We start from the raw sequence: 26,377 nt of genomic DNA, 5'->3' as shown, positions 1-26,377 counted from the left end.
TTTTGATTATAATTTTATGGGAAATTTTTTTTAATTGTCTGCACAGAAAAAATTATTAATTTGAATTAAGTGAAAAATATTTTCATGTATTTAAAAAAAAAAAAATATATGAATAAAATCCAATAAAAATTTCATTAAAAAAAATGAACTTGTAAATATTTACCGAAAAATTTCTTAGTTTAAGAATTTTTTTACTCAAATCAAGAAGATAAAGTTCTTCAAAATTATTTACTTGATTCAAATTAATTTTTTTTTCTGTCTGTATTTCCCTAAAATTATTTATGCAATATTACTGTTAATAAAAATGCACCTGTAGTTTTTAGAACAATATTGCTTGTTTTAATGAAGTAAATTATTATTTAGATTTATATATTCTTAGAAAACTAATTATTTAACATTGAATTTATTGTTTTAAATACCAATTACCATAGGCAAGGGGTTGTCGGGGAATCGAATAATTCCTATAGGCAGCAAATACATCCACTGCGTACCACCTTCGGGTTACAGAGAGGATAAAGGTAGAATTTGATGATGGACGTATAAAAAGCTGTTATGCTCAATGTGGCTGAATTATTTAATTATAAATAATAATTATCATTACCATTATTAATATTAATTCTTAATAATATTCATTATTTTTTGTTATTAATTTTTTTTTTTTTTTTTTTTTTTTTTTTTACGCGAGTGATAATTAAGTGAGTCATACATGTATTACGTCAAATGGTATTTGTGTGACATTTATAAATTTAACAACTAATTATATATGATAAGTGAACTGAGAAAACGTTCATACTTGTACTTGTGATACTTGAGTTTGATGATGTTGAATGATTATGTCGAGACAGTGCACTTTTATGTATGCCCAAGAATCAGAACAAAAATCAAAGTATAAATAATATAATTAATAATTAATATAAATTGATTTCTATGAAATCTACCTAAAATAAATAAATTAATAGAGCGAAAAGAAGTAAAAGCTTGCGACTTAGTATGAAGCCTGAAGATATAATACGAAATAATTAAACTGTTTATATCTGTTTTGTTTTGTTATTTGGTTTTGTTTTGTTTGATTAACTTTTTTTATTAACAATGTTAATAAAAATTTAGTCGTTTATATCGTAGAAACACCGGCGATGGATATGGAACCGGTTCGGTTGCGAGCACGAAGTAATAGCGCTGAATCTTGGGAAGCTGTGAACGGAGGAACGACCCGACGAGGCGTCAGACATACCTGGCAGACAGAACCCGACGATCCGGAGGGCGAAACACGAAACAGCAAGGCTAAGAGACAAGACAGCTATCTTCAGGCTGTTAGAAACCACCTCGGTTAGTCGCTAAGAATTTTCTTATCCGATCTCTTCTCTCCTCGTGGACCAGTTTTGCATAGAGTCTAAGAAATTCATCCAACTGCTCATAAGTGGTTGATATCAGAATGAGACTGCTCCAAATCATATCAGATTAATATTACGGAGTTTATTTTATTAGCGACAAAAAGATATGAGTCAATTGTAGAGTAAATTGCATCTTGGATTTTTTTTTTTATATCAGTATTTTATTTTTGGTACTGCTGTTTAATCTATCATCTGAAAATTTATCATTTTTCAAACCAAAATATAGAAAAAAAAAATTTTTTTTTAAATATTAAAAAATAGGTAATTATTTACAAGTGCACGGAAAGAACAAGATGACACTGGATATCATCTCAGATTATACTCAGTGATATCTGTGGTGAAAAAAAATTCAGATAGTAGCTAGTATAATCCAGATTATACTGGGTGATATCTGGATAATACTGGGTGATATTTGGATTATACTGGGTGATATCTGGATTATACTCATTGTAATCAGGATTTTGTAAAAAAAAAAAAGCAAAATTAAAAAAAAGTTTATTTTTCACCTAGATATTGCCAAAAATAGGTGAAGCCCACTTGTAAAAAATTACCAAAAAATATTAGAAAAAAAAAAAAATACTGATATTTTTCAAAAATCTCCATTTAGTTTAACATGCTTATTTTACACTTAGATCCCGTTAGAAAAAAAAAGTACCCTAGTCATTACATAACAATCAAAATAAAATTAAAAAAAAAAAAAATGAAGTAGACTGACATGTACTTGAATTCGGGCAAAATAGACCGAGAATCTCATGTCGGACAGCAGCACGAAACAGCAAACGAGGCGCCAAAACCCACGGAATTGAATTCGGTATTTCCGGCAGCATTATCAGAGGCCATTGCGAGAACAACAGCAAGCACGATGCCGACCGTAACCATTAGTCCTCCCCCGCCAGTTCGTCCAAATCAACTTCCTATCCCGAACCCTCTGCGTCCTTTAGATACGTCATTCAATCATCAGCATTTACCATCAGATCAGCAGAATGTCGACGATCCCGAGTCCACTGGCTCGAGCCTAGGTCAGGATTTTAACAACAACAAAAAAAAAAAAAAAAAAGATAAAATAAAAAAGCAACCGAGTGTTGGACTAACGAATTAACATAATTTGCTGTGAAATTAATTTAACGAGTATCAGTATCGATTGTCCAGAATCATTGATCAAATGCGACTCGACATATTTAACAAGATTAGCTGCAATAAATATGCATAAATAAAGTAGCCGCAGTATCATGTAGTTAATGATAGTTTGCCAGAGGCTTTGGCTTGATCCATTGATTTTGCATCAATAATTCATAGTATTAAGCGTTAAACGTTAGACATAGCTTATTTAGTGTAATAATAAAAAGATGCTGGTAGATATAGACAGTTAACATGACTACTTATTTATCTATAATTTTATTGATGGTTTTTTTTTTTTTTTTTTTTTTTACTTATTAAAATTTATAACTAAACATTTTAACGCTTTAAATAATACTTAGCTTGTTTTGATGCTCACTTTGTCTTATTTTTTCAGCCCCGGGGTCCGACTCACCAGCCAACGAAGTTGTTCTGAGGCGACAGAAAAATAGTCAACTGAGTAAGTCTACTGCAATATTATATTATATTAAACTTTTGCTCTCTTTGATATCTTTATAATTATTTCCGAGCTCAAGGCTCTGGTTTAAATTTATATTTATATTTATATTTATATCGCGTACTTAAATTAAAGGTAAAAGGGCTAAATAAATAGAAAATAAATCAATCAAAAACAAATTAAGTAATAAAAAAAATCACCATTATAATGTCAGTAATAAAAATTATTCTAATCTAATGGATTTATTTAATAGGTGATGAAGAACGCGCTACAAGACGCGTTTCTTATCTGAAAGCTACGTGGGGCGAACGGATGCATGTGGACAGTGATCTGGAATTGAGTGATACTGAATCGGTAGTTCAAGCAATACGAAGGTAATTAATTTCATTAAATTATTTATTAAAAATTACAGCGCAAGTATAAATTAATTCTGTTGTCCAGAATTTTTGGGGAAAAAAAAAATTTACAAGACAACAGAATTTAAATTTGTAAAATTTTATCGCTTGATTTATTTTTAAAAATAATTTTATGTAGGCATAAATTTACCGCGCTTCCGTACTCTTAAGTGAAATATTTAATTTATTAGAAAAATTATTTCTCCCCTTTGCTAAAAGTGAGCTAAAAAATAAAAACAGAGGAGCAAATCAGTGTACTTATAAATGTATAAGCCAACTGTCGTGTTATGCCTCAATATAAACTAGTAGAATTCATTTCCTCGATTCATTTGAGAGAACAAAAAAAATTGGTCCCCTTGCGTGCATCACGCAACTTTCAGGTATTGGCAATGTGCATGATTCCAGCGTACACAGGCGATGGAGACCGCCACTGTTTCCTAGCGACATTACGCCACTTCGGCGAATCTTCGAGGATGTTACTCAAGCTGCATCACTGCACCGTCACTACCATCGGTGAGACTCATCGACTTGTCGCATGAAGACGAGCAAAAAATTTTAAAAATTACAAATCAAAACAACCAACGTGCATTTTTGATCTACTTTTTGTTTATGCATCTTACGTATGAACAATTGCTCAGGAAAAATAGTGACGAAAAAACTATGAGAGCGATTGGGTTTTAAATTTTGTTTGTTTTTGTCAGTGTGATTATTTGATAATTATTTACAAGTAAAATCAACTATATTTTAAATAATATTGAAGTTAAAAGACATTTGAAATTTTATAACAATTAAATTGATATGAAAAAAATTTAATTAAAAAATTCCACATATGAAAATTATCAGAAAAAATTTTTAGAAGCATTCTTTAGTATTGTAATTGATTTTTCATGAGAATTTAAAAAATTGAAAGCTGTCAGCTAACTTCAGTATAATTATTTTGGACGAAAATTAAGTTAGCCAACATTTAAAATTTTTTTTTTATTAAATAAATTATTACAAAAAAAATCAAAAAAATTTTCACTTGTGAAAAATTGTGAAAAATAAAAAAAAATAAAGATTTCGATAGCTTTTTTGTCTTTAAAAGTCGGAAAAAAATATTAGCTTTCATATTTTTGGATAAAATTTCTATTTTATCTTTTTTGATTTTTTTTTTTTTTTTTTTTTTGAAAATACATAAAAAAACAAACAATTTAAAAAAATAATTTGATAAATTTGATTAAAAAAAAATTTAACATGACTTGTAAATAATTACCGATTATTTTTATAATATAATAAACTCTACTAATAATAAAACTAACCGATTTAAGGGCGGAAATTTTCCATTTTTAATTTCTCGAAGAATTTATTGTCATTTACAAAGTACATTTACTCTCTGTGTACACTTTTATTCCGCGTTGGTTTCGTTCCGTTTCGGTTGGTCCTAATATAAAAGAATATAACTTTCCCTCGTACTCGATTGCTAACAAGCTCGTAGTTCGCTGAGTTTATGTTTTTATTGATCACATAATAGAATAACAAAACAATTAAAAGTAAAAAATAATTACAGGCCGAAGATTATGTAATTAAACAACCAATTTATGTTAACCACCCACGTTGTCGCAATAGTTTTAGATTTACATTAATAATATTAATAGATAATAATAATTTAGATCTTTTTTAAATTTCAAATAAAATTTTTTATTAACTTCGCTAAAAGTACAAATTAAAAATTTTATATCTAAAGCGCTTATCTTAATAAATTTAAATAAATAATTATCCCTTTACTTTACAATTAAATCTAATTAATCATTTATGGTATTAAAATTCTAGTAATAATTTAAATGGATAAAAATTTTCAATAAATAATACTAATAATAGATAAAATGTTATCAGCATAATTTGTTAAGTCACAAATGCATGAAATAAATAGTGTGATTTATTGATCCTATAAACTAAATTTAAAAAAAATTATGTAATTTATAAATTGCAACAAATTTTTCATTGTATTTAAATCCAAAAAAATTCTGAGTTACGATTTATTAGCGCTAACATATCAGATAACTATCCGAGTAATAAATAAGGACATTAAACTTCTACTATCAATAGATTAATTAATAATTATACAATTAAAAATAAATCAACAAGATTATAGTTTGTACAAGGTATACATAACACATAATATAACAAAATATAAATAATAATTATAAAATAATAAAATAAACACAAGTTTAATATAAAATGGTTGTGTGCTAACGTTTGTACATAATACGCAGCTAGAAATTGTAAATTCCGTCACGTTATTTACTTACCCGCACTACCATAAACTGTCACGTGTACTCACTGCTTGTTGCAGTTTAAAGATAAATAATAAAAAAATATATTGATGTGTCTTGTCAATGTTTATATGGAACTACCGAGACTATAACGGTGTACGTGTGCAACCTGTGTAAATTTATTGCAACGAATAACTATTTAGGTTTATTATCGATATTAATATTTAAAATTTTTATTATTAATCAGGTAATACTGCTCGGCAAGATTTGCATCGTCTAATAATTTATGTATTAATCGATAGAAGTGATAACAATCATAAATACATAAATATCAGTCAAATAATATCATTTTTAATCAGAAAACATCAAATTCTTCTATCGAATACGAATGATAGTAATAATAATAACAAATTAAAATAAATATTTATGTAAATTTTAATGACTTTTGTGTACATGTTTTTGCAGTAACAGCATCGCAAATACACATAGTAATACCACATGCAGCGCCGGGACGCCGAAGGACGTCGAACCGGTCGAGCGAGAAGGATCCCTTCACGTCAAGTTTACTGTACTTGATGGCAAGGTGAGTAAATATAAACTATTTTTACTAATTTATCACCGTGTCGATATAAGTAAATTCATTTTATTTTATTGCTTGACATAATTATCAAATTTGTCAATTTTATTCCTCTGGAATATTTTAATTAAGTTTCTAATAAACAGTAAAAAATTTTGCGTCAATATTTTGTCTTAAAAATTTTTTTGTTAAATATTTAACACTTTTTTGTGTTAAATATTTAACACTTTTTAATACTTGCAAAGAAGGTAATCAAGTTAAAAAAAAAAAAAAAAAAAAAAAAAAAAGATAAAAGTTGTTTTTTTATTTCAGCTAAAAAATCATAATTTTTGAATTAGAAATAATTAAATAAAAATTTTATTATAAATTTATCCAATTAATAAATATTCTTCTGAAAAACAATTAAAGTCAAAGTTAATGATTGAAAGTAGTGAAATCTCTTTGATTAAATCTTTATCAATATAATAAGTATGAAATATTTTTAAAAAAATATTACACAAGTTGTTCCTTATATAATTAATTAAAAATAAGTAGTTAGAGTGAAAATTTTTATAAAGATATGTATTTCAATTAGTTGACAAATAGTAACTAATTATTTTTTTTTGCAATTTTTTTTAGAGATCTACAGACCGTTCGTGGAAGCAAGTGTGGGGCGTTCTTCGTGGCCCTATCCTATACTTTTACAAGGACCGTCACACTCAGGTGAGTCTTTCACGTGTATTAATACTTGATCCTTTTCAAACAATTTTAATTAGCGAACACACACGATAACACAATAATATATCATTAAGCATACAGAAACATACGTTCTATTTCACGCTTTCTAATAACAAGATTTAACATTTTTTTTATTTATTATTCTTCACCTTATTAATGTTCAGAAGAAGGCAATAAAATGTCTGTAAGGTTGTAAAACTCAACCGGTACTCTACAAATAAAATAGAGTTTTAATTTTATTATCTTTTTACATTTAATTAATCAAACAGAGCTTTCAAATTTAAACAATTTTAAGAGGGTATTCTGGCCTAGAAGGTAATTTTTTAATTGCGGTAAAAAAAAAGACTCAGTATTTTTACTATTCATTTTTTTTATAAGATATATATTAATATTTAAAAAATAGATTAAAAAATTATTTAATAAAGTGGGAGGTTTCGAAAAAATCATACTTACAATTCCAACCCTCCTAGCAATCTAGGAAAAAAAAATTATTAATTTAGAGTAATGCCGCTCCTGTACTAACTAAAAAAAACTTGAAAAATAATTTTTTTTTAACGAAATACCAACTGTTTGAAAAAATTTATTTTTGTACCACTTTTTTGGAGTTTTCCGAATTTAAAAAAAATAGTCAATATTTAAATTTGGGGATGAGGATAGTTCATGCGATAGAGAAGTCTATAAAGAAGACTTACACCAAAGTAATTCAAGTAATTCGGTTCAGTAGAACTTGAAAAATCGTCCCGTCAGCAATCAACCATATCTCCGAAAATAATTTGAATTTCCTAAAATTTTCCTAAAGACATATTTTTAAAGGGTTAATCTTTGAAAATATGAAAAAAAATCAATTTTTTCAAATTTCTAGACCAGAATACTTCTTTAATAATAATTAATAATAAAAATTTCATACCAAATAATTTAGAGTCCTCAAACTATACAGTATAATAAAATAATAATAATAATAAAACATAGCTTGTCTGTGTGATTGATTAGTCCAGGGTCATGTGTGTGCATCAAGTATTCAGACTACGTATTAAGTATTAAGTATGGAGTGTGGGGGAGGCACGAGTTTCGATACCTTATTGAACGATTCGCTGGGTAATTAATTCCGAGGGACGTGTGGCAAACACCCGTATCGAATCGTCCTCGATCTTACTATTAATTCTCTATAGTGTACACCGGCGATTTTCGATCTCAAAGTCGTGGAGGCATCTTATCTAGTTTATTACCAGCAGCTCGTGCTGTTTACTTTTATTTGTCGTCGTCCAGCTCCTCGTCATCCTTCGGTAATTGCGTTGGCGTAACCGCTGCGTTCCTCGATCAAATTATTTTCATTTATTATTTATTGCTTTTTTTTTTCACTTTATCCGCGAGTAAAACCAACTTCGGAGCTTTTACTTTTTATCAATTCTAACAATAATATTAATTATTTATATTTTTATTACAAAATTTTAATTACGTATTAGCGAAATTATTACATTGAAATATTGTTTATTTATTTATGAGATTACTTCAGAAAAAAAATAATTATTTTCATTTAAGTAATTCATTAATAAAAATTTTTTTAAACTTTTAAATCATAAAAATACAATTTTACTTAAAAAAAATTTCATTTTTTTCTCAACTAAAAAAATTTTAGTAACTTAAAAAATCATCCCTTTCAGCTTACAAGTATTAATTTTGATTATAAAATAATAATATTTATTGCTTTTATAATTTATTCAATTAAGCATCTCCAAAAAAATGTTTCTTTATTTATTAGTTTATTTAAATTTAAAACTTAATTAAAAAAAACTTCTAATAATAAAAAGTAAACTTTTGATTATCATTTTTAAATTAAAACCTCATAGTACTATTATTATTATTATAATCACAAACTTTCATTTGTAATAAATTAAACCAGGTGATAAAAAATCGCATTTATTACTCTGTTAAATATAAAATACAGACAGTGCATGTGTGTAAAGTAATTAAAAGTTAATATAATTGGTGTAATGATTAATTTAAAAGCAAAGGATATATAATATGGTAATATAGACTGACGTGTTGAAGCTCGTATCTGAGTAGAGGATAGAGAAGTAAAACAGTCCTTACAGGGCATAAGTAAACTTTCGCTGATAAAATAATTCGCTTAGTATGGAGTACGCTGTAGCAGCGAACATTGAACATTGAACAACTATGCCCAGACTCAGACTTACAACTCAGGCTAGTACCAGTACGAAGTGCTATTATGTGCATACATGTATATAATATAATATAAGTAAAGTAGTATAAGCCGGAGGCTATCGTTCAAGTGATCATTAAAGATGCGTAGAGTAGTAGCGCTCATAGTAATGGCACGCAAATAGGAAACTGAGACCACGCCAGTGCAGTAATGCTTTAGCTCGAAATATCAGATGATATCGCGAATCGCAAGCACGACGTTGAGTCTCGCGTATCACCGGACACGGAAACGCTGTTGGTTATATTATCACTCGATTTAAACTACATGAGCATGTGCTTATATTATACCTACTGCTAGGATATAGACTGACTCATTAAAGTATACTTCGCTCATTTAGATTTGAATTATATGCCATTAGTTTTCATCTACTCTTTTATTACTCACTTTTTTTTTTTTTTTTTATATAATTAAACCACACAGAAAAAAAATTTATTTGAAGCAAGTAAATACATTTGATGAATTTCTTGTTTTTGAATTGAGCAGAAAAATTCGGTAATTATTTACAAGTGGGGTCAAACCATACGTTTTTTTTTTTTTTAATTGTTCATTTTTTTATACTTTCTAAAAAATTATAAAATAAAAATTTTTATAAAATAAATTAAAAATACTTTTCAAAAAAAGATAAAATAGAAATTTTATCCAAAAATATGAGTTAGTTTTTTTTTCAAACTTTTAAAGGCAGAAAAGCTATCAAAATTTTTATTTTTATTTTTTTACGACATTTTTTATCATTAATGCGCCGTAAAAACAAGCAGAATATAAAAAAATTAAAAAATGTGAATTTATGGCCTAAATTGGAGTTGACTCCACTTGTAATAACCAAAAATTCTTAAACAGAAATTTTTCTTCACACAAAAAACAAATTTCTTACTCTAAAAAAATTTTAAGGAAAATAAAAATTATTTTTGAGCAAGAAGAAATTTTTTTTGGCTCAAGAAACTTTGGCTTTATTCAAAAAATTTTCAATCTTCCTTAATATTATTTTGAGCCAAGAAAATTTACACTCCAGTCAAGAATTTTTTTTTCAGTGCTAGTTTGAGTAAATTTTATTTTGATTCAAGAATTTTTTTCTTTTTTTCTGTGCAACAATTTATTTTTTAGTCTTAAAAAAATATTTAAATGACAGTATTTTTTAATCATCAAACAGCCTTTACCTTGACACGAAGAGTTAAAAGAGTTTGTAGCCGATAAAAGATGCGGTGCGTAGGAATAAAATGAAAATAAATGTTTTATTTTATTGTTAAATAATTCAAAGATTCCTGATTAATTCAATCTAACATTAGCTCGAGTCTTTTAGCTCACTACACTCAATATTATTTCTATTTATATTTATATTTATACACTATGAATTATTAAATTGAACAATTTATAAATGACTATCGGTGAAAGGTTTAATATATTTTGCTGGCTGGAGTCTCGAGTGGGGACTTTGCTTACTCTAATAGAGCTCGGCTCATCGACAACGAGTTCTCATCGTAATCGCGAGCACCGCGGACTGATACTCGCGTGCTCACGTTTCAATAATAAATATTAAAATAAATATGTGTGTTGGTTAAATTAAACAAGTGTAAATAAAATATCTAAAATAAATAAAATAAAATTAGAGACTTTTTTAGTAATTAAAAAATTTTTAATGACTAGAAAAAAAATGCTCGGTTCAAGTGACAGTAGTTCTTACTCGTGTATTCCCCTACACTTTAGCACTCACGGCCTTTTTGGTCGCCGGTTACGGAGATGGGGCTCCACGGGATCTTGGGTAAAAATGGATTTTAAATCCGCAAGTTGGTGTATTAATTAAAAAATTTAATTTTAATTATTAACTAGCAAATTTGCAGTCAGTATGTGACTGCCGTGATTTGTGAATTTTAAATAAATAAATTTTTGATTTATTAAATAGTGACTTTTGTTAAATTGCGCTGGATTTTTATAAATATTGACGTTTTTAAAGATATAAGCTCATCCCGATGTTAAACTCATCAAGACCTTTCATTTAAATACCCACATGCATTTTTTATATATTTTATATATATATATATATATATATATATATATATATATATATATATATATATATATATATATATATATGGTATTTGTGAAATATATAAATATATGAAATATATGAAAATTTGATGTGGGTACTCAAATAAAAGGTCTCGATGAGTGTAATGTCAAAGTGAGCTTATATCTTAAAAAATGTCAATATTTAAAAAAGTACAGTTAAAATCTTTGTTATTTTTTTAATAATACAAATTATTCAAAAGTTGATTGTTTATTGAAGATCTTGCAATTGTGGATATTTTTTTTTATTTTTAAAATAATAAAATAGTGATGTGAAAAATAAAATTTCAGAGTCCATCAGCAACGAGTGATAGTGACGTAGGACAACATGTCGACGTGAGATGTTCTCTGGTAGACGTAGCTGACGATTACACTAAGAGGAAACATGTATTCCGTGTTGCTAATACAAGTGCGGAAGTGCTTCTGCAAACTGACGACGCTGCATCGATGGCTCTTTGGCTGAGAGCACTTCATAAGCATGCTGCAGCTGAAAAGACTTTGGTAATCATTTAACCCATTTTTTAAATAGAAAAATAAATTTTTTCTTTTCAGCAAATTTATTTTAATTAATTTAATAATCGCAAAAAAAATTAGGAAAAAAAATTGACATGTAAAAATTTTTAAAAAATAATTTTTCTGAACAAATTTATTTGTTAAAAAAAAATTTTAAATGGTTGTGACTGCTAACTTTAATATCATAAAAAATTTTGTTTATAAATTTTATTCTAATATGATTTAATTGAAAAAAAAAAAGTTATGAAATATATCGGCATAAAAATTAATCGAAGTAGTTAAGATAAAAATAATAATTTAAAAATTGTAATGCCTACAATAAATTACAAAACATAATTTTTTAAACTGTATATCGAGGCCGTGGTCTAACGAATCTAAATCTATATTTTATTATTCGTAAACGTAAAGCAAATTAACATTTAACGAGAAGAAGAAATAGTAATAGTATCGCCCGCGGATATTTCTTGGTCTCGACCGTTATCACGACTTAATTGGCACATTGTTGTCGCGCGCTGCTCAAACTAGATGGTTATGCTAATAGACTGTTAAATGTTCCCGGTGTATGTATACCGATACTCACCATACGATTCCCATAAACATTCAAAACACGTTTTATCCATTCATTCGTAATTGCTTAAGTACATTTAATAGTTTTCCGCTAAATATTTTCAATTATTTATTTGACTTATTGTCATAGGAATAATCACAGTTGAGTTACGGCTTATCTACCGACAATTTAACATTTTATTTCAATTTAATACAATGCTTTTTTTTTTTTAAACGTCACCGGTAGCTTTTAACAATCGACAATGAATACTTTAATACGTATTTGGAGAGAAATTTTAATTGTTGGCATTCACGACAATTGAAATCTAAGCATGACGTTAAATTATTAATTTCATTTTATTTATTACTATTTAAACCCTCACCTACTTTTCTAGGCCTTTATTTATGTTTTATTCAATTAATGACTTTTGTTAAATTGCTCTGTATTTTTTTAATTATTGACATTTTTGAAGATGTAAGCTCATCCCGATTTTACACTCAACAAGAGCTTTCATTTGAGTACCCACATGTATTTTTGATATATTGTTCATATATACATATATATAATATATATAAATATATGAAAAATTGATGTGGGTACTCAAATGAAAGGTTTTGATGAGTGTAACATCGGGATGAATTTATATTTTCAAAAATGTCAATAGTTCACGAGATACAAAGTCATTACTCAATTATTTATCTAGAGATAGAGCATTTTCGAATGCAGCCTATTATCTATAATTTTTTAATAATATAAAATATAGATTTTGGCTAAAATAATTAAATATAAAAAATTTTTTTAGAAAAAAATTTCAATAAAATTTTTGTACTCCAAAATTTTATCAAATTTTTTACCTAAAATTTTTTTTTTAATATAATTAATTTTATATATAAATTATTAATAAAATAAAAATTATCGTATTAAAAATCAAAGAGATACCTTGAATAAAATATAAACTCATCAATATTTACGTCGCACAATAATAACTATGTCATGTGAATAATAATAAACTAATTGCAATGTATCAGGACGGCAATTCAAGTACGACGAAACAGCAAGCAGTGCCACAAACACCTGGACCAACAACACCAAGTGGCAGTCCAGCTGGAGGCCAACGGCTAAGTCCACTGCCAGGTCACAAAGGCATTAGAAAGTTAACGTCTTTCCGCAATCGTTCGCCAACTGGTCAATCACCTGTCAATAAAACCCGCAAACCCAGCCAGACAGTCGAGCCGCTGCAGTCCCCGAAATCTAAGACGTGGAAAGGCCGCGTTGCTAAACAACTCAGAAAGATGCATGGTCAGGCCGGCTCCCCGTCGTCGCCGACGGCGCAGTTACAGCCCGAGGGTGCTACTTTCAAAGTTCCGTTGGAATTGTGCCCGGTGGTGAGTACTTAGTTGCTCTAGCTTGAAGATTATATTACTTGGCTACTTGTGCCAGTATTATTTTATTTTATATTGCTTGAACTGGTATGATGAACGCTAAAGTTTTACCGTACTTGTGCCAATTGGGCTCCATTTATCTTGTAATAACACTAAATCGTTTGTCGTCTAGTCCTCATTCTCGGAGTTCGTGCCGCTGATTGTTGAAATGTGTACCAGTATCGTCGAAGCGAGGGGTCTTGAAGTTATTGGAATTTATCGAGTGCCTGGAAATACTGCAGCTATATCACAACTTACTGAGAGTGTTAATAAAGGCTTTGAAAATATTAACTTACAGGTAATTTATTTATCTAATTTTTTTTTGCACTGTACTTTCTTAAGTATTGACTTTTTTAGAGATATAAGCTCATTCTGATGTTACACTCATCAAGAGCTTTCATTTAAATACCCACATGCATTTTTGATATATTTTTCATATACATATATATATGAAAAATATGAAAAATTAATGTGAGTACTCAAATGAAAGGTCTCGACGAGTGTAACATCAGGATGAGCTTAGATCTTCAAAAATCTCAATAGTTCACAAGATACAGGGTCATTTTATCACATGACTATCCTGGAAAAAAATTTTTTTCTTATTCTCTTAATAATATAGATTATTATTTAATTTTTTTTAGGATCCAAGATGGAGTGATGTTAATGTAATTTCGTCGTTGTTAAAATCATTCTTCAGACAACTTCCCGATTCGTTATTAACAGCAGAATTATATCCAATGTTCATTGATGCTGACAAAATAGAAGATCCCCAAAGAAGAATGGCAACAATTAGAAAACTTTTGAGAGATTTACCTGAGCACCATTTTGAAACTCTCAAGTATTTAATGTTCCATTTGAAAAAAGTTGTCGAGCACAGTGAGATTAATAAAATGGAAGCGAAAAATTTGGCAATTGTATTCGGACCGACTTTAGTACGAGCCAGTGGCTCGAGGGATAATATGGTTACAATGGTTACTGACATGTCGCACCAGTGTAGGATTGTCGAGAGCTTATTGAACAATGTACTTATTTTTTTTTTTAATTTATTTTTATTTATTTATTTGTGATAAATATTAACAATAATTTATCTTTTTTAATTCAATAGGTCGATTGGTTCTTCTGTGAAGAAGACTTAGACGACTTGAGTAGATTAAGCGTTAATTTAAGTCTTCCTGCCGACGGCAGTGAAGCAGAAACAACAACCAATCACAACCTTCTTCTCAATAATATTCAAAAAGTCGAAGGTAATTTTTAACCCAATAGTTGTTTGAAAAAAAAAATAGTAATAATTTTTTTAAATAAATAAATTAGTTTAGATCTAGATCAAATCACTTTCCGTGTCTGTCTAGTTGTCACTTTTGTTATCAAGATAAATGTTTTGTATATAATCAAATTAGTCACCTTTTATTTCGAGCACAATGCTTTTTATTTTAATTTAATCATCAGTTAGAGTTATACTTCATAAATCCTGTCATATTATCTACTTATTTTATTTTAAAGCATTACTCCCGTCATATTTATTTTTGGTTGCTTTTTTTTTACGTGTTACCCTAACAGGCATGCGTGAAATGGTCTCAGCTAAGGACATTGTATCTTCAATCATATCCGCAGCTAACAGAAAGATTCAAAGGCGGAGGAAAGGTCAAGAGGAGCAGGAGAGTGAAGATCATGAAGACGAAAAGGTTTGTTTAATATTTTATAATAAGGCAAGGAGAAATTATTTGGTAACTGAATTACGCTTTAATTTTATTTAATTAAATTATTATTGTTATTATTTGTGTCATTAAAAAATTTTAAGGGGGTACTCTGGTCCAGGAGCTTGAATTTAAGGTAATTTTTGAAGTGCCGTAGAAAAAAGGCAATTAATATTTTTACTATTCATTTTTTATAAGACATTTATTAATATTTCAAGAATACAGAAAAAAAAAAACAATTAAATATTCAAAAAGTTAGCAGCTAATAAATTAGCACAAAAATATAAAAAAAAAAAATTTACTTTTTCATAATTTGTGCAGAAATGCAAAAAAAAAATTTTCTTCAAGCTAAAAATTTTTTTGGACTTAGAAAAAAAATAGAATTTTTATTATACGCCCTTATGGCTTTTCACTAGGACCTTTTGCCGGTATACGCCCTTATGACATCTGGAACGAGATATTCTTAAAGGGTTAAGCTTTGAAAACATGAAAAAAAAAAATCAATTTTTTCAAATTTTTAGACCAGAATACTTCCTTAATTTTTTATTTTATTTTATTTATTTATTAAATTTTGATCCTTGAGCAAGTACTCCCTAAGGATCATCATCATTAAATACATAATCAGTACATATTGAATTATTATAGTATAGATATGATATTAATTAATAATAAAAATTTTATACCAAATAATTTTATCCAAACCTGTAAATAACTCATTCATTTTTATGTCGCACAAATTAAAAATCAATGCTAACAATTTTTTTAAATAAAAAAATTTTTTGTACAGACGAAAGCTAAGCAAGACGAATCATTGGGAGTAATTCGGCAAAGTATGGCGTTGAATGAGCGACAATGCTCAGTGAGCGAAATGGTACTGATGCATGAGACAAAAAGTCAGCCAACGCATACGAATGACAACACAGTGATCAGCAGCGCTAATTCAAGTCCTCAGAACAGTTCTTCCATGTCAAGCAGGTCCAAGTATCCCGGCAGTCCATCAACCCAACACCAGCAACAAGAGCAGCAGCAGCAGCAGCAGCAATCTCAACTTTCTACAACTCTTAGTTTAGATTCTTCGCGACTATCTTGTGATATTGGCTCAGGCAGCTTGGATACCGTCTCGACGATCTCGAATCTGTCAAACGACACGAAGCAGAGTAATGACGAGGTGGCGATACGTACCTACGCCGGGTTGAGTGCGACTACGCAGGAAAGAATCCGTAGGTTCGAGCAGGAGACAAAAGCAATGCTGCAACGTGACCAGCATCGCCAGAGACGCGAAGCGGAAAAACGGGAAGAAGAACGACGGAGAATAGAAATGGAATGGCAACTTGCCAAGAGAGAGATGGAGAACGACGATATCCTTGATGGGATCATAGATAACGCTGTTGGGGCTCCTTATCTCACTGATCGATTGTCCAATTTAAACGACAGGCTTGCTGAGAGATCCAGTGGTGATAGCGGTGCTGATACTCATAGGTCCAAATCTACTACAAGATTGACGCCATTGTCTCTCACTGTACAACAACAACCCACTGCTAGGCAAAAAGCACTCGCTACTAATCAACTTACCAGTCTCATTGGCAAGAAAATTAATAATGGGATTGTCAAAAAATTCAAGACTGATAAAGAGGTGAGTTCGATTTTGAGATTTTTTTTTTTTGGTAATTATTTAAAAAATTTTTTTTTTATTTTTCTTGATTTTACGGCGCATTTATGATAAAAAATTACAATTTTTTTACTTTGATAATTTTTGGACCGTAAAAAAAAAAAATTGGATGAACCAGTAAAAATTTATGAAAGAAAATAGAAAAAAAAATTTTAATTAATATTATTATAAAAATAAAATTCTTCAGTTTATTTATGAGCTATTATTTTTCTAGATATTGCAGTAACATTTATTTTATTCAAAAGACTAACTATTAAACTTGATTAGTAAATTAATTCAAAGATACGGTTCTGGGAATAAAAATATAAATATACCTCAAATCCCACGAAAATATTTTTAATTACATAATATATTTATCAATAGTAGAAATAAATATTTAAATCCCACGTAACTGATAAATTAATGCACGCTCGTATTCTGGAATAAAATATCTCAGTTTCACTATCAACTGAAAAAATTTAATGCTTTTACCTGCACTGAAAAAAAAAAATTAACTTGAATTAAGTAAAATTTACTTGAACCAATAAAAATTTTATCTGTGTGTGTACTTAAAAAAAAAAAATCACTATCCACATTTAGGAAAATTAATCATAAGAAAAAATATTAAACAAAATTTAAATCATTTATAGTCATCAATGGAGTCATTGGCACCAACTCGATACGGCAGTTTAGATTCGCTTCATGAAGTCCACACATCACCATCACCATCACATCAAACTCGCGGCATACCCGGCGACATCTCAGACGATGGTCAGTATTTAAATATTTTCTATTTAACAAAAAAAAAAAAATTAAATTAAAATTCTAAAAAATCGTGTTGCTTTAGTGAACTGTTGAATAAAAATTTATCACACCCAATTTACAAAATAATAACTTAAATCTCAAGATTTAAGTCTCTTTAAACATGAGTTTGAGTTTATGGCATCAACTCATCGCGTGTACCAAAATTAAATCCCTTAGCATTGTCTTTTACTGTCTACCTGCTGTAATGTTTTATTTTTAATTTTTTTTCTCACTCTTTCCCATTAAAAACATTAAAAAACTGGATAATCAATTAGCTCAGCACAATAGTTGATAAAAAAAAAAAAAATTTATTCTCTCTGTATATTTTCTCTTCTTAAAATTCGCTTCTGACGGTCGATGAGTAGCCGGATCTTGTTTTCTTCACTGGACACAGAAGATACTTACTATAAACAGAAAGCTTGTTAGGTACTTTTATATTATTAATCTTTAAATATATATCCAAACAATCGTTGCTAGCATTTGATTATATATATTATATTTACAATACATCAATCATCTACTTTTATTTATTATATTCATATCAATCGACTCATCGAATTAAATTAGTTATTTTATTTAATAATAGCGCCGATGCTTTCGTACCTTTCTTCACGATTGTTATAATAATAATTATCAACAATGCATGGTTAGAATTATTATTACTATTATTTTATCTTGAAAATTTATCAGTTATTATATGCTTCTATGAACCAAGAAATGCTCATTGATTATTATATTAGAAAAACATTAGTTAGGATTCTTGGAGCGTCTTCTCAGATTAATATCTCAAAAAAAATAAAATAAAATAATAAAATTGCTAGAATAGAATTTTAAAAAGATAAAAATTTTAATTCTTATTAAATTAATCCCGGACACAAATCACCAGAGAGAAGAAAAATAAAAATAATAATAATCAGTATTACACTTTACTTTAATCGTTATTAATTATTATTTAAAGCTACTTACAATTAAAAATTAAAATTAACACTTATTATTTACGTATGCGCACATTCTGCGTTGCAAATGCGATGATAGAACGCAAAGCACGCTTAGTAAAACAAAAATCCTTAATCCAATTATTATAATCCGATGAAAAGTAAAAAGCAGAAAAAAAAAATGATAAATAAAAATGATAATCTATTTTACTCGCTTAAACGGCTGTTTGTCATCTGTCTGCCTAATATAAATCTGCCTGGCTGATCTGCTTGCGTAAATTTGTCTGTTACGCTCTAATGACGCGAATTCTCCACTACTAAATAATCTTTTGCCTGCTTATCCGGTGGATGCTGTACTGGGTGATACTACTTTACAGCTTTACTTGTGTACGGTCTAATCTTAAGACAAACATTTAACTTCTTTCATGTTCTTTGGATGTTTAGTCAACGTTGCAAAGAATATTACTCAATCATCGGTGGAAAAAGGGAAATAATTTTTTATTTCTTTTGATCATTGAAGAAAAATTATTAAAAAAAAAAAAATTTAATTTTTATAAGAAAAAAATTAAAATTTTACTTTATTAAATAATAAATTTTGTTTCATTGCACTGTACTTTTTTGAATATCAACATTTTTAAAAAATATAAACTCATTCTGATGTTACACTCTTCAAGAGCTTTCATTTGAGTATCCACATGCATTTTCATATATTTTTCATCTATACATATATATAAATATATAAAATATATAAAAAATTGATGTGGGTACTCAAATGAAAGGTCTTGATGAGTGTAACAACGGGATGAGCTTATATTTTTAAAAATTTCAATAGTTCACAAGATACAAGGTCATTTCTTCATTATGTATCTAGAGATAAAATATTTTTGAATGTAGCCTAAATACTTATTATAATAAATTGATCGGTGAGAATGATATGAAATCTCGTAAAGGCACAAATTCAAATCAAGATTCAATATAGATTATTAAAAAAATTTTTCATACAAAAAAAATAGTAATTAAAATTATTTAAAAATTTTTTCACAAAAAAAAAAAATTAATAATAATTAAAATATGGACCGTACACTTGTAAAAGTATACGGAAAAAATAGTATTGCACAAGTAGTATAAAATAAAAAATTCAGCTTTAATAAAAAGATAATTTTTTTCCGTATACGATTTTCTAAAAAGTTTGATCGGCTAGTTGCTCTAACTTATACTTAATATAAAAGAATAATAATGAAATAAAAGTGAAAAGTTGTGTGGAAAAGATGAGTAAAGGTGCGATAATGTCGGATTGACGATGAGATAACGTTGACGCGTAGGCACACAGCAACCCCGAGTTTTTGGTGCTACATATCGTCCCATCTACACGGTTCTGCAGGCGCCAGTAGCGCCTCCACGAAGACACCGGCCCCACAACCACCCGAACCCCGTACCGCCACCGACCCCTCAACCACCACCTGCTCTGCAGCATCATCCTCATCATCACCACCGTTACAACTCTCCGAGCCAAGGGTGTCAGAGTCAGGGCTCGGGGCCGGGCCGTCCTCCAAGACTTTGAACAAATTCCTCAGAGGTAAATCGGACTCCTGGAATCTCTTCCATGTCCGATGTCTACTGACGGCTAGATCCAGAATGGCTTCCGATTTATTTTACTTTTTTTATTGACTTTTTACCAGTTTGTTTCACGCATTTACTTCATTTATATTCTTCCTCTCCATTTTAGTTTTTTTCGCTTTATTTTTTTCTTGCATTTTTTATTGCTGACTTTTTATGCTGAAGAAATACAAATAGTCGAAATAATTAAACAGTACAAAGGTAAAAGTTGGCAATTTATCTCGAGTATTAAAAAAATTAAATTATGATAATTAACAACCTAGCGGTCACTACGTGGAAGCTATAAATGATTAGAATTTTGCTTTATTAAATAATAAATTTCCTTAAATTGTACTGTACTTTCTTAAATATTAACATTTTTTAAAATATAAGCTCATCCTGATGTTACACTCTTCAAGAGCTTTCATTTAAGTACCCACATGCATTTTTTATATATTTTTCATATATACATATGTATAATATATATAAATATATGAAAAATTGATGTGGGTACTCAAATGAAAGCTCTTGATGAGTGTAACATCAGGATGAGCTTATATCATTAAAAATTCCAATGGTTCACCATTGATACAAGGTCATTTTATCTTACGACTATCCTGAAAACAAAATTTTTCTCATTCTCTTAATAATATAAATTATCAAAAAAATAAATATCGGGTAAATTGTCTAACTAGTACTTTTTATTAACTTAAAAAATCACAGACAAAAACAAAAAATTATTTTTACACGCACTAATTAGCTTTAAAATTTAATTTTAATTAAATTTATTTTGCACATTTAATTAAAACCCTCTAAAAAATTATATTTTTCCTCTTCGCTTGTTTAAAAAAAAAAATTACCACTGAGTTAAAATGCTCGTTGGTCCCCTTTGTGATAATCAGTTCACCATCATCTTCATCCTCTGCACGTTGCAACAATTATAATATATATTTTTACAAAAATATATATTAATAAATAGAAATGAAAAAATTCAATGTATCGCATTTGCGACGCTGTAATACATACACACATCATAAAAGTTTGAATTTCAAACTTCATCCGATTTTACACTTAGCTGCCGACATTTCGCGACTCATTGTTGTATAACAATTGTTATTATACCGCCTGCTTGTGTTATGGACTTGAATAGTCTGTTTATATCATAGTTATAGAATTATATTATTATATTACATATATATATATATATATATATATATATATATATATATATATATATATATATATATTCTACACAACATATATAATACGATTCACAAGTTATTAACATACTAAACTTGTGTCGTTTTATAAAAGCCATTTATCACTAGCCGATATGCTGCCTACATGTTTATTGTGTCGCTCTGTCGTTTATTGTCGTTATCGATTTTATATTATTATTTTAGGAATGCTCTATTTAATTATAACTCTTGAAATAAATAAAAATAACTAAATTATTATAATAAATTATAAATAATCAAACTAGTTGCCTACGAGCTCTGTCGCTGTCGTTTGCTCGATATGTGTCGTAGTTTTTTAAAAAAATTTTTAATATAAAAATTCTATTAATTTTTAGCACATGAAGAATAATATAAACTATTTGTAAATGACATGATGACATTATTATTATTTTTTTTTAATTAAAATTAAAGCTTTGAGTGTATTTTATATAATTTTTTTTAATAGCTGATTTAAGGGTAGTGTAAATAATTATTAAAGATTTTTGTTTGCTTTCAGGGAGCGATCTCTTGACCAGTCTTACGTCGACGTTCGATCGAAAATGGAAATCTCTTGTGAATCCATCAAATCTGCTGGTATCGTCTACTGAGAACAATAGTACCGGTACTGCTAATTCTTACAATAAACAATCCAACTATAATGATAATGATTGTAATCAGTCTACAAGATCACCTGAAGTTTATCGTGACCCAAGTCTTCATAAAGCTCATATTGATAAAAATATTTTGGTTCGCACGAAGACCGTAAGTAGTTTTTTTTTTTTTTTTTAATTTATATTTGATAAAAAAAAAATTTTTTTTAATTGAATTAATTAATCAAATTAAAATTTTGTTTTATTAAAAAATACATTTTGTTAAATTGCACTGTATTTTTTTAAATAATGACATTTTTAAAGATATAAGCTCATCCTGATGTTACACTCATCAAGAGCTTTCATTTGAGTACCCACTTGCATTTTTGATATATTTTTCATATATATATATATATATATATATATATATATATATATATATATATATATATATATATATATATATAATGTATATAAATATATGAAAAATTTATGTGGGTACTCAAATGAAAGGTCTTGATGAGTGTAACATCGAAATGAGCTCATATCTTTAAAAATATCAATATTTCACAAGATACAAGGTCATTTTTGTTAAGCTTATACTGTTAATAATTTAGATTATTTAAAGAAATTAAATAAAATTAATCATTAAAATTAATTAAAAAAATTAAACAAAATTAATTAACAAAATTGAATAAAATTAATGAATATAATTAATTTTAGGATACACTACTGGAGAAAGAAAAAAACTTGACGGTCGCCGAGATTACAAAAAAATCAAAAGGAGAATTAAGCAGGCCTGATAACGATCGCAATGTTCACAGAAAAACATCTGAAATAAGTACAACAGCAACCGACTCATCAGACGGTGGATCACTTTTGGACGCAACTGAGAAAGATGAAAACCCATCAAAAATACCCATCAAATCTAAACGTTTTGAGACGAAAAACAAGAGCCAAGAAAATGAATCGGCATCTAATTCGCAGCACAACGATGAAGCTAAGTCAATTTCTCAAAATGACAGCAACAATTTGCAATCAGAGGACAAAACGATAATGGATTCGTCGTATTCAAACAAGCTGGAAAAATTTGAGAGCTTGAGCAGCCAGGCAAATGAGTCGCGCTCTCGATTAAAACGATCAGAATCATTGAATAAACGGACGGAAATAGCTTCTTCGAAATTGAAGCGCTCTGAAAGTTTGAATAAACATTCTGATAGACTGGCTTCTCCTACAAACGGCAAATTGAAACGTTCTGAGAGCTTGAATAAACACGCTGAGAGATCAGAGTCGCCGAATATGAAGCTGAAGCGATCGGAGTCGTTAACTAAAACAGAAAAAACAGAGTGCAATATCAGCAAGCGAAGGCAATCTGTCAGGAAAGAAAGCGCCACCAAGCTCAAGCGAAAAAATGGCATGCCCGAGCGATCGATTAAGCGACGACATACTGTGGGTGGTACTAAGGACTTTGACAAGGTTCATTGGTTGGATAATAAATTACAGTCTGAGACAGAGCGAATTATTAAAAATGATAATAAACCCAAGAAAAGCCAACTGAGAACTAGTTCACCGGATTTGAGCAGTAATCGCGTTAATGTTGCTGACACAAGTTTCCTTATTGAAGTTAGCTTCCGTGGACCAAGTAATGTTGTTTTTAACGTCACCAATGCAAGACCACAGTCGCTACCCGACGCTAATTTAGCTTCGAAAGTTTTTAAAGTACCTCTTGAAAGTCACGTCTAATGTTTTTACATTAAGCTATTTAATTAATTAAACATAAAAATGATTGCGCAATTTTTTTATTAATTTTACTAAAAATGATTTTTTAATACATTTTTTTTACCAAGATTTTTTTTTTAATTATGGCAAAATTTTTTACTTAAATTCATTTTACAATTACGAGTATTAAAAAAATAAATTATGATAACTAGCAAGAATTGTGAATTATAAATAAACAAAATTTTGTTTCATTAAATAATAACTTTTGTTAAATTACACTGTACTTTTTTAAATATTGACATTTTTAAAATTATAAGCTTATCCTGATGTTACTCTTATCTAGGGCTTTCATTTGAGTACCCACATGCATTTATTATATATTTTTCATATATACATATATGTAAAATATATAAATATATGAAAAATTGATGTGGGTACTCAAATGAAAGGTTTCGATGAGTGTAATATCGGAGTGAGCTTTTTTTTTTTTTTTTTTTTAAATGTCAATAGTTTACAAGATACAAAATTTTTTTTTAATTTTACAATTACGAAAATTAATTTTTTTTTATTTATAGAAATCATTAAGTTTGCAAAAAATCAATTCATATCATGCATTTAATAATAAAAAATTCAAAAGTATTGATAAATAAAAAATAAATCTATTTATACGCGAAAAATAATATGTCAAGCGATATTAATTAACCGTAATGAAGATTGAAAAGAAAATTATCAATACTGTCAATTTAAATCACATCAACATCTTTTTGTAAATAATAAAATAAATATTATAAAATATATACTTCCCACTTATTGATAAAACGCTAAACTTTCGAAAAAATTTTATAATAATTCCGCGACTTTGCTACACTGTTCATTGAATGCAAGAGTTTATTAATTAAGTAATAAAAAAAAATTATGTTGTCATCTGACGCGGTTGATATTTAAGCCGCAATTACAATCATGTCGATCTAAAAATAATTTTATTAAAACAATAAATTGTACATATTTATAAAGATTTATAATTATAATTATAGTAATGCATTGTATATTACATGATGATTAATCTTAGTTATGAAAATTCTGATAATAATGTTAACGAATTATTGTATAAGAAAAAATTAATTATTAAGAAAAAAAACAATGTATTAAGAACAATTGAATTAAATTTAATACTTTCTTTTTATACTTTTAACGATAAAAGAAATAATAAGTACGTGATGTGATAAATTTTGATGCTTATTGTATTACAGTAGATTAATCAATCAATCAATTAATAAATAATTTAGTTTGTAACTGTAAATATAATTACAGTTAAAGAGAAAAAATAATTAAAAAAAACGAAATAAGATATTGAATATATAATTAATGTCTATACGAGGCTGCTGCGCTATTACTATTATTATAAAAGCTTGTGTTTACAACGTTGAAGGTGCAATTGTGTTAAATAAATTTATTCAAGTAATTATCATTGTAACTGGTATGGTAACGACACAAATTTGATAATTAATAGCGATTACATTTAATGATAAAAAAATATAAAAATTGTGATCGTAATTATAAAAGTGTCTAATTATTTAAGAATTTAATTTTTAATAATTGATAATCATTAATATAAATAAATAAATATTTTTAAGACGCAATCCCTAGTTATTATGTCCAATGCATCAATCATCGAAATTATTTACTAAAAAGACCAATGTAAAGCTTCATAATATCTTGCGTATTTATCTTTTATTAAAAAATTCATGTGACGTTTTTATTGTTGCCGCTTTTCGTTGCTATGGTCGCCACTTTGGCAACGATTAAATATTAATGAGTTAAATTTGTAAAAATATTGATTAATTAAATTTTCGATAAATAAAATAAACATTTTGATAGAAGCGCGTTCAATTTTCTAGTATTGATAAATTGTTCATTAAGTCACGAGACTATTAAGGATATGTCTAATAAATTTTTAAAATTAATGGCAAAATAAGTAATCTTGCTATCTTGCCGAAATTGTTAATTTTAAAATGTTAAACAAATTCAGCGATAAAATTAATTTTCTGTTTTTATTGAATTGAAGATTTAATGTTATATTTAGATGGTTTTTATTAACTGTAAATAATTAAACGGATTGAACAGAATATTTGGTTTTTTTTTTTTTTTTTAATTTCTTCGAAATTTATTAGGACTTATTTATTTTTTATTGCTAATTATAGAGATTGTGATTGTATTATTTATTAATGCAGCTTGTAAACTGTTGGACGGACAACAAAATATTCAATTTGTAAATAAATATCATTTTAAATATTTCCCCAGTAAAATAATATTTTTTTTATTTAATTACCTTCCTAAAATTTATATGAAAAATTAATTTAATATATATTTAATAATTTTAAGTATTTTATAACAGATAAATTAGCAAAAAAATTTTTTAAAAACTAGAAATTTGAATAGCGCTTTTTAAAAATTTTTTAAAGTTCCCGCGTTAAGTTTAACCAATCAGCGTTAGCGTAAACACTTT

General features: G+C 27.9%; 1 protein-coding gene across 13 annotated transcripts in view; it reads left to right on the top strand.

Annotated features, from left to right (window-relative positions):
• Rhogap19d (Rho GTPase activating protein at 19D) overlaps nucleotides 1-25,751 on the top strand; it is a 120,866-nt gene extending 95,115 nt beyond the window's left edge. For 2 of the 13 annotated variants that reach the window (XM_074246720.1, XM_074246726.1), the window contains 20 exons: nucleotides 432-518; nucleotides 1,108-1,326; nucleotides 2,132-2,410; nucleotides 2,905-2,967; nucleotides 3,218-3,338; nucleotides 3,765-3,872; nucleotides 6,077-6,194; nucleotides 6,807-6,890; nucleotides 11,479-11,688; nucleotides 13,276-13,632; nucleotides 13,802-13,966; nucleotides 14,310-14,690; nucleotides 14,774-14,912; nucleotides 15,226-15,350; nucleotides 16,150-16,995; nucleotides 17,661-17,781; nucleotides 18,180-18,240; nucleotides 20,072-20,325; nucleotides 22,080-22,324; nucleotides 22,876-25,751. In XM_074246720.1, the coding sequence (XP_074102821.1) occupies nucleotides 432-518; nucleotides 1,108-1,326; nucleotides 2,132-2,410; nucleotides 2,905-2,967; nucleotides 3,218-3,338; nucleotides 3,765-3,872; nucleotides 6,077-6,194; nucleotides 6,807-6,890; nucleotides 11,479-11,688; nucleotides 13,276-13,632; nucleotides 13,802-13,966; nucleotides 14,310-14,690; nucleotides 14,774-14,912; nucleotides 15,226-15,350; nucleotides 16,150-16,995; nucleotides 17,661-17,781; nucleotides 18,180-18,240; nucleotides 20,072-20,325; nucleotides 22,080-22,324; nucleotides 22,876-23,895 (5,003 nt within the window). In that variant the 3' untranslated portion in view covers nucleotides 23,896-25,751. Of the gene's footprint in view, nucleotides 1-431; nucleotides 519-1,107; nucleotides 1,327-2,131; nucleotides 2,411-2,904; nucleotides 2,968-3,217; nucleotides 3,339-3,764; nucleotides 3,873-6,076; nucleotides 6,195-6,806; nucleotides 6,891-11,478; nucleotides 11,689-13,275; nucleotides 13,633-13,801; nucleotides 13,967-14,309; nucleotides 14,691-14,773; nucleotides 14,913-15,225; nucleotides 15,351-16,149; nucleotides 16,996-17,660; nucleotides 17,782-18,179; nucleotides 18,241-20,071; nucleotides 20,326-22,079; nucleotides 22,325-22,875 lie in introns of those variants that run through there. The other 11 variants (XM_074246722.1, XM_074246721.1, XM_074246724.1 and 8 more) reach the window with 11 other exon arrangements.
• Nucleotides 25,752-26,377: the final 626 nt, after the last annotated feature.

This window comes from Cotesia typhae, unplaced genomic scaffold (assembly GCF_013202065.1).
Source record: "Cotesia typhae breed Kobodo isofemale line unplaced genomic scaffold, CoteBio_Ctyphae contig_48, whole genome shotgun sequence".
Lineage (NCBI taxonomy): Eukaryota > Metazoa > Arthropoda > Insecta > Hymenoptera > Braconidae > Cotesia > Cotesia typhae.
This window is presented reverse-complemented; position numbering and strand designations above follow the sequence as displayed.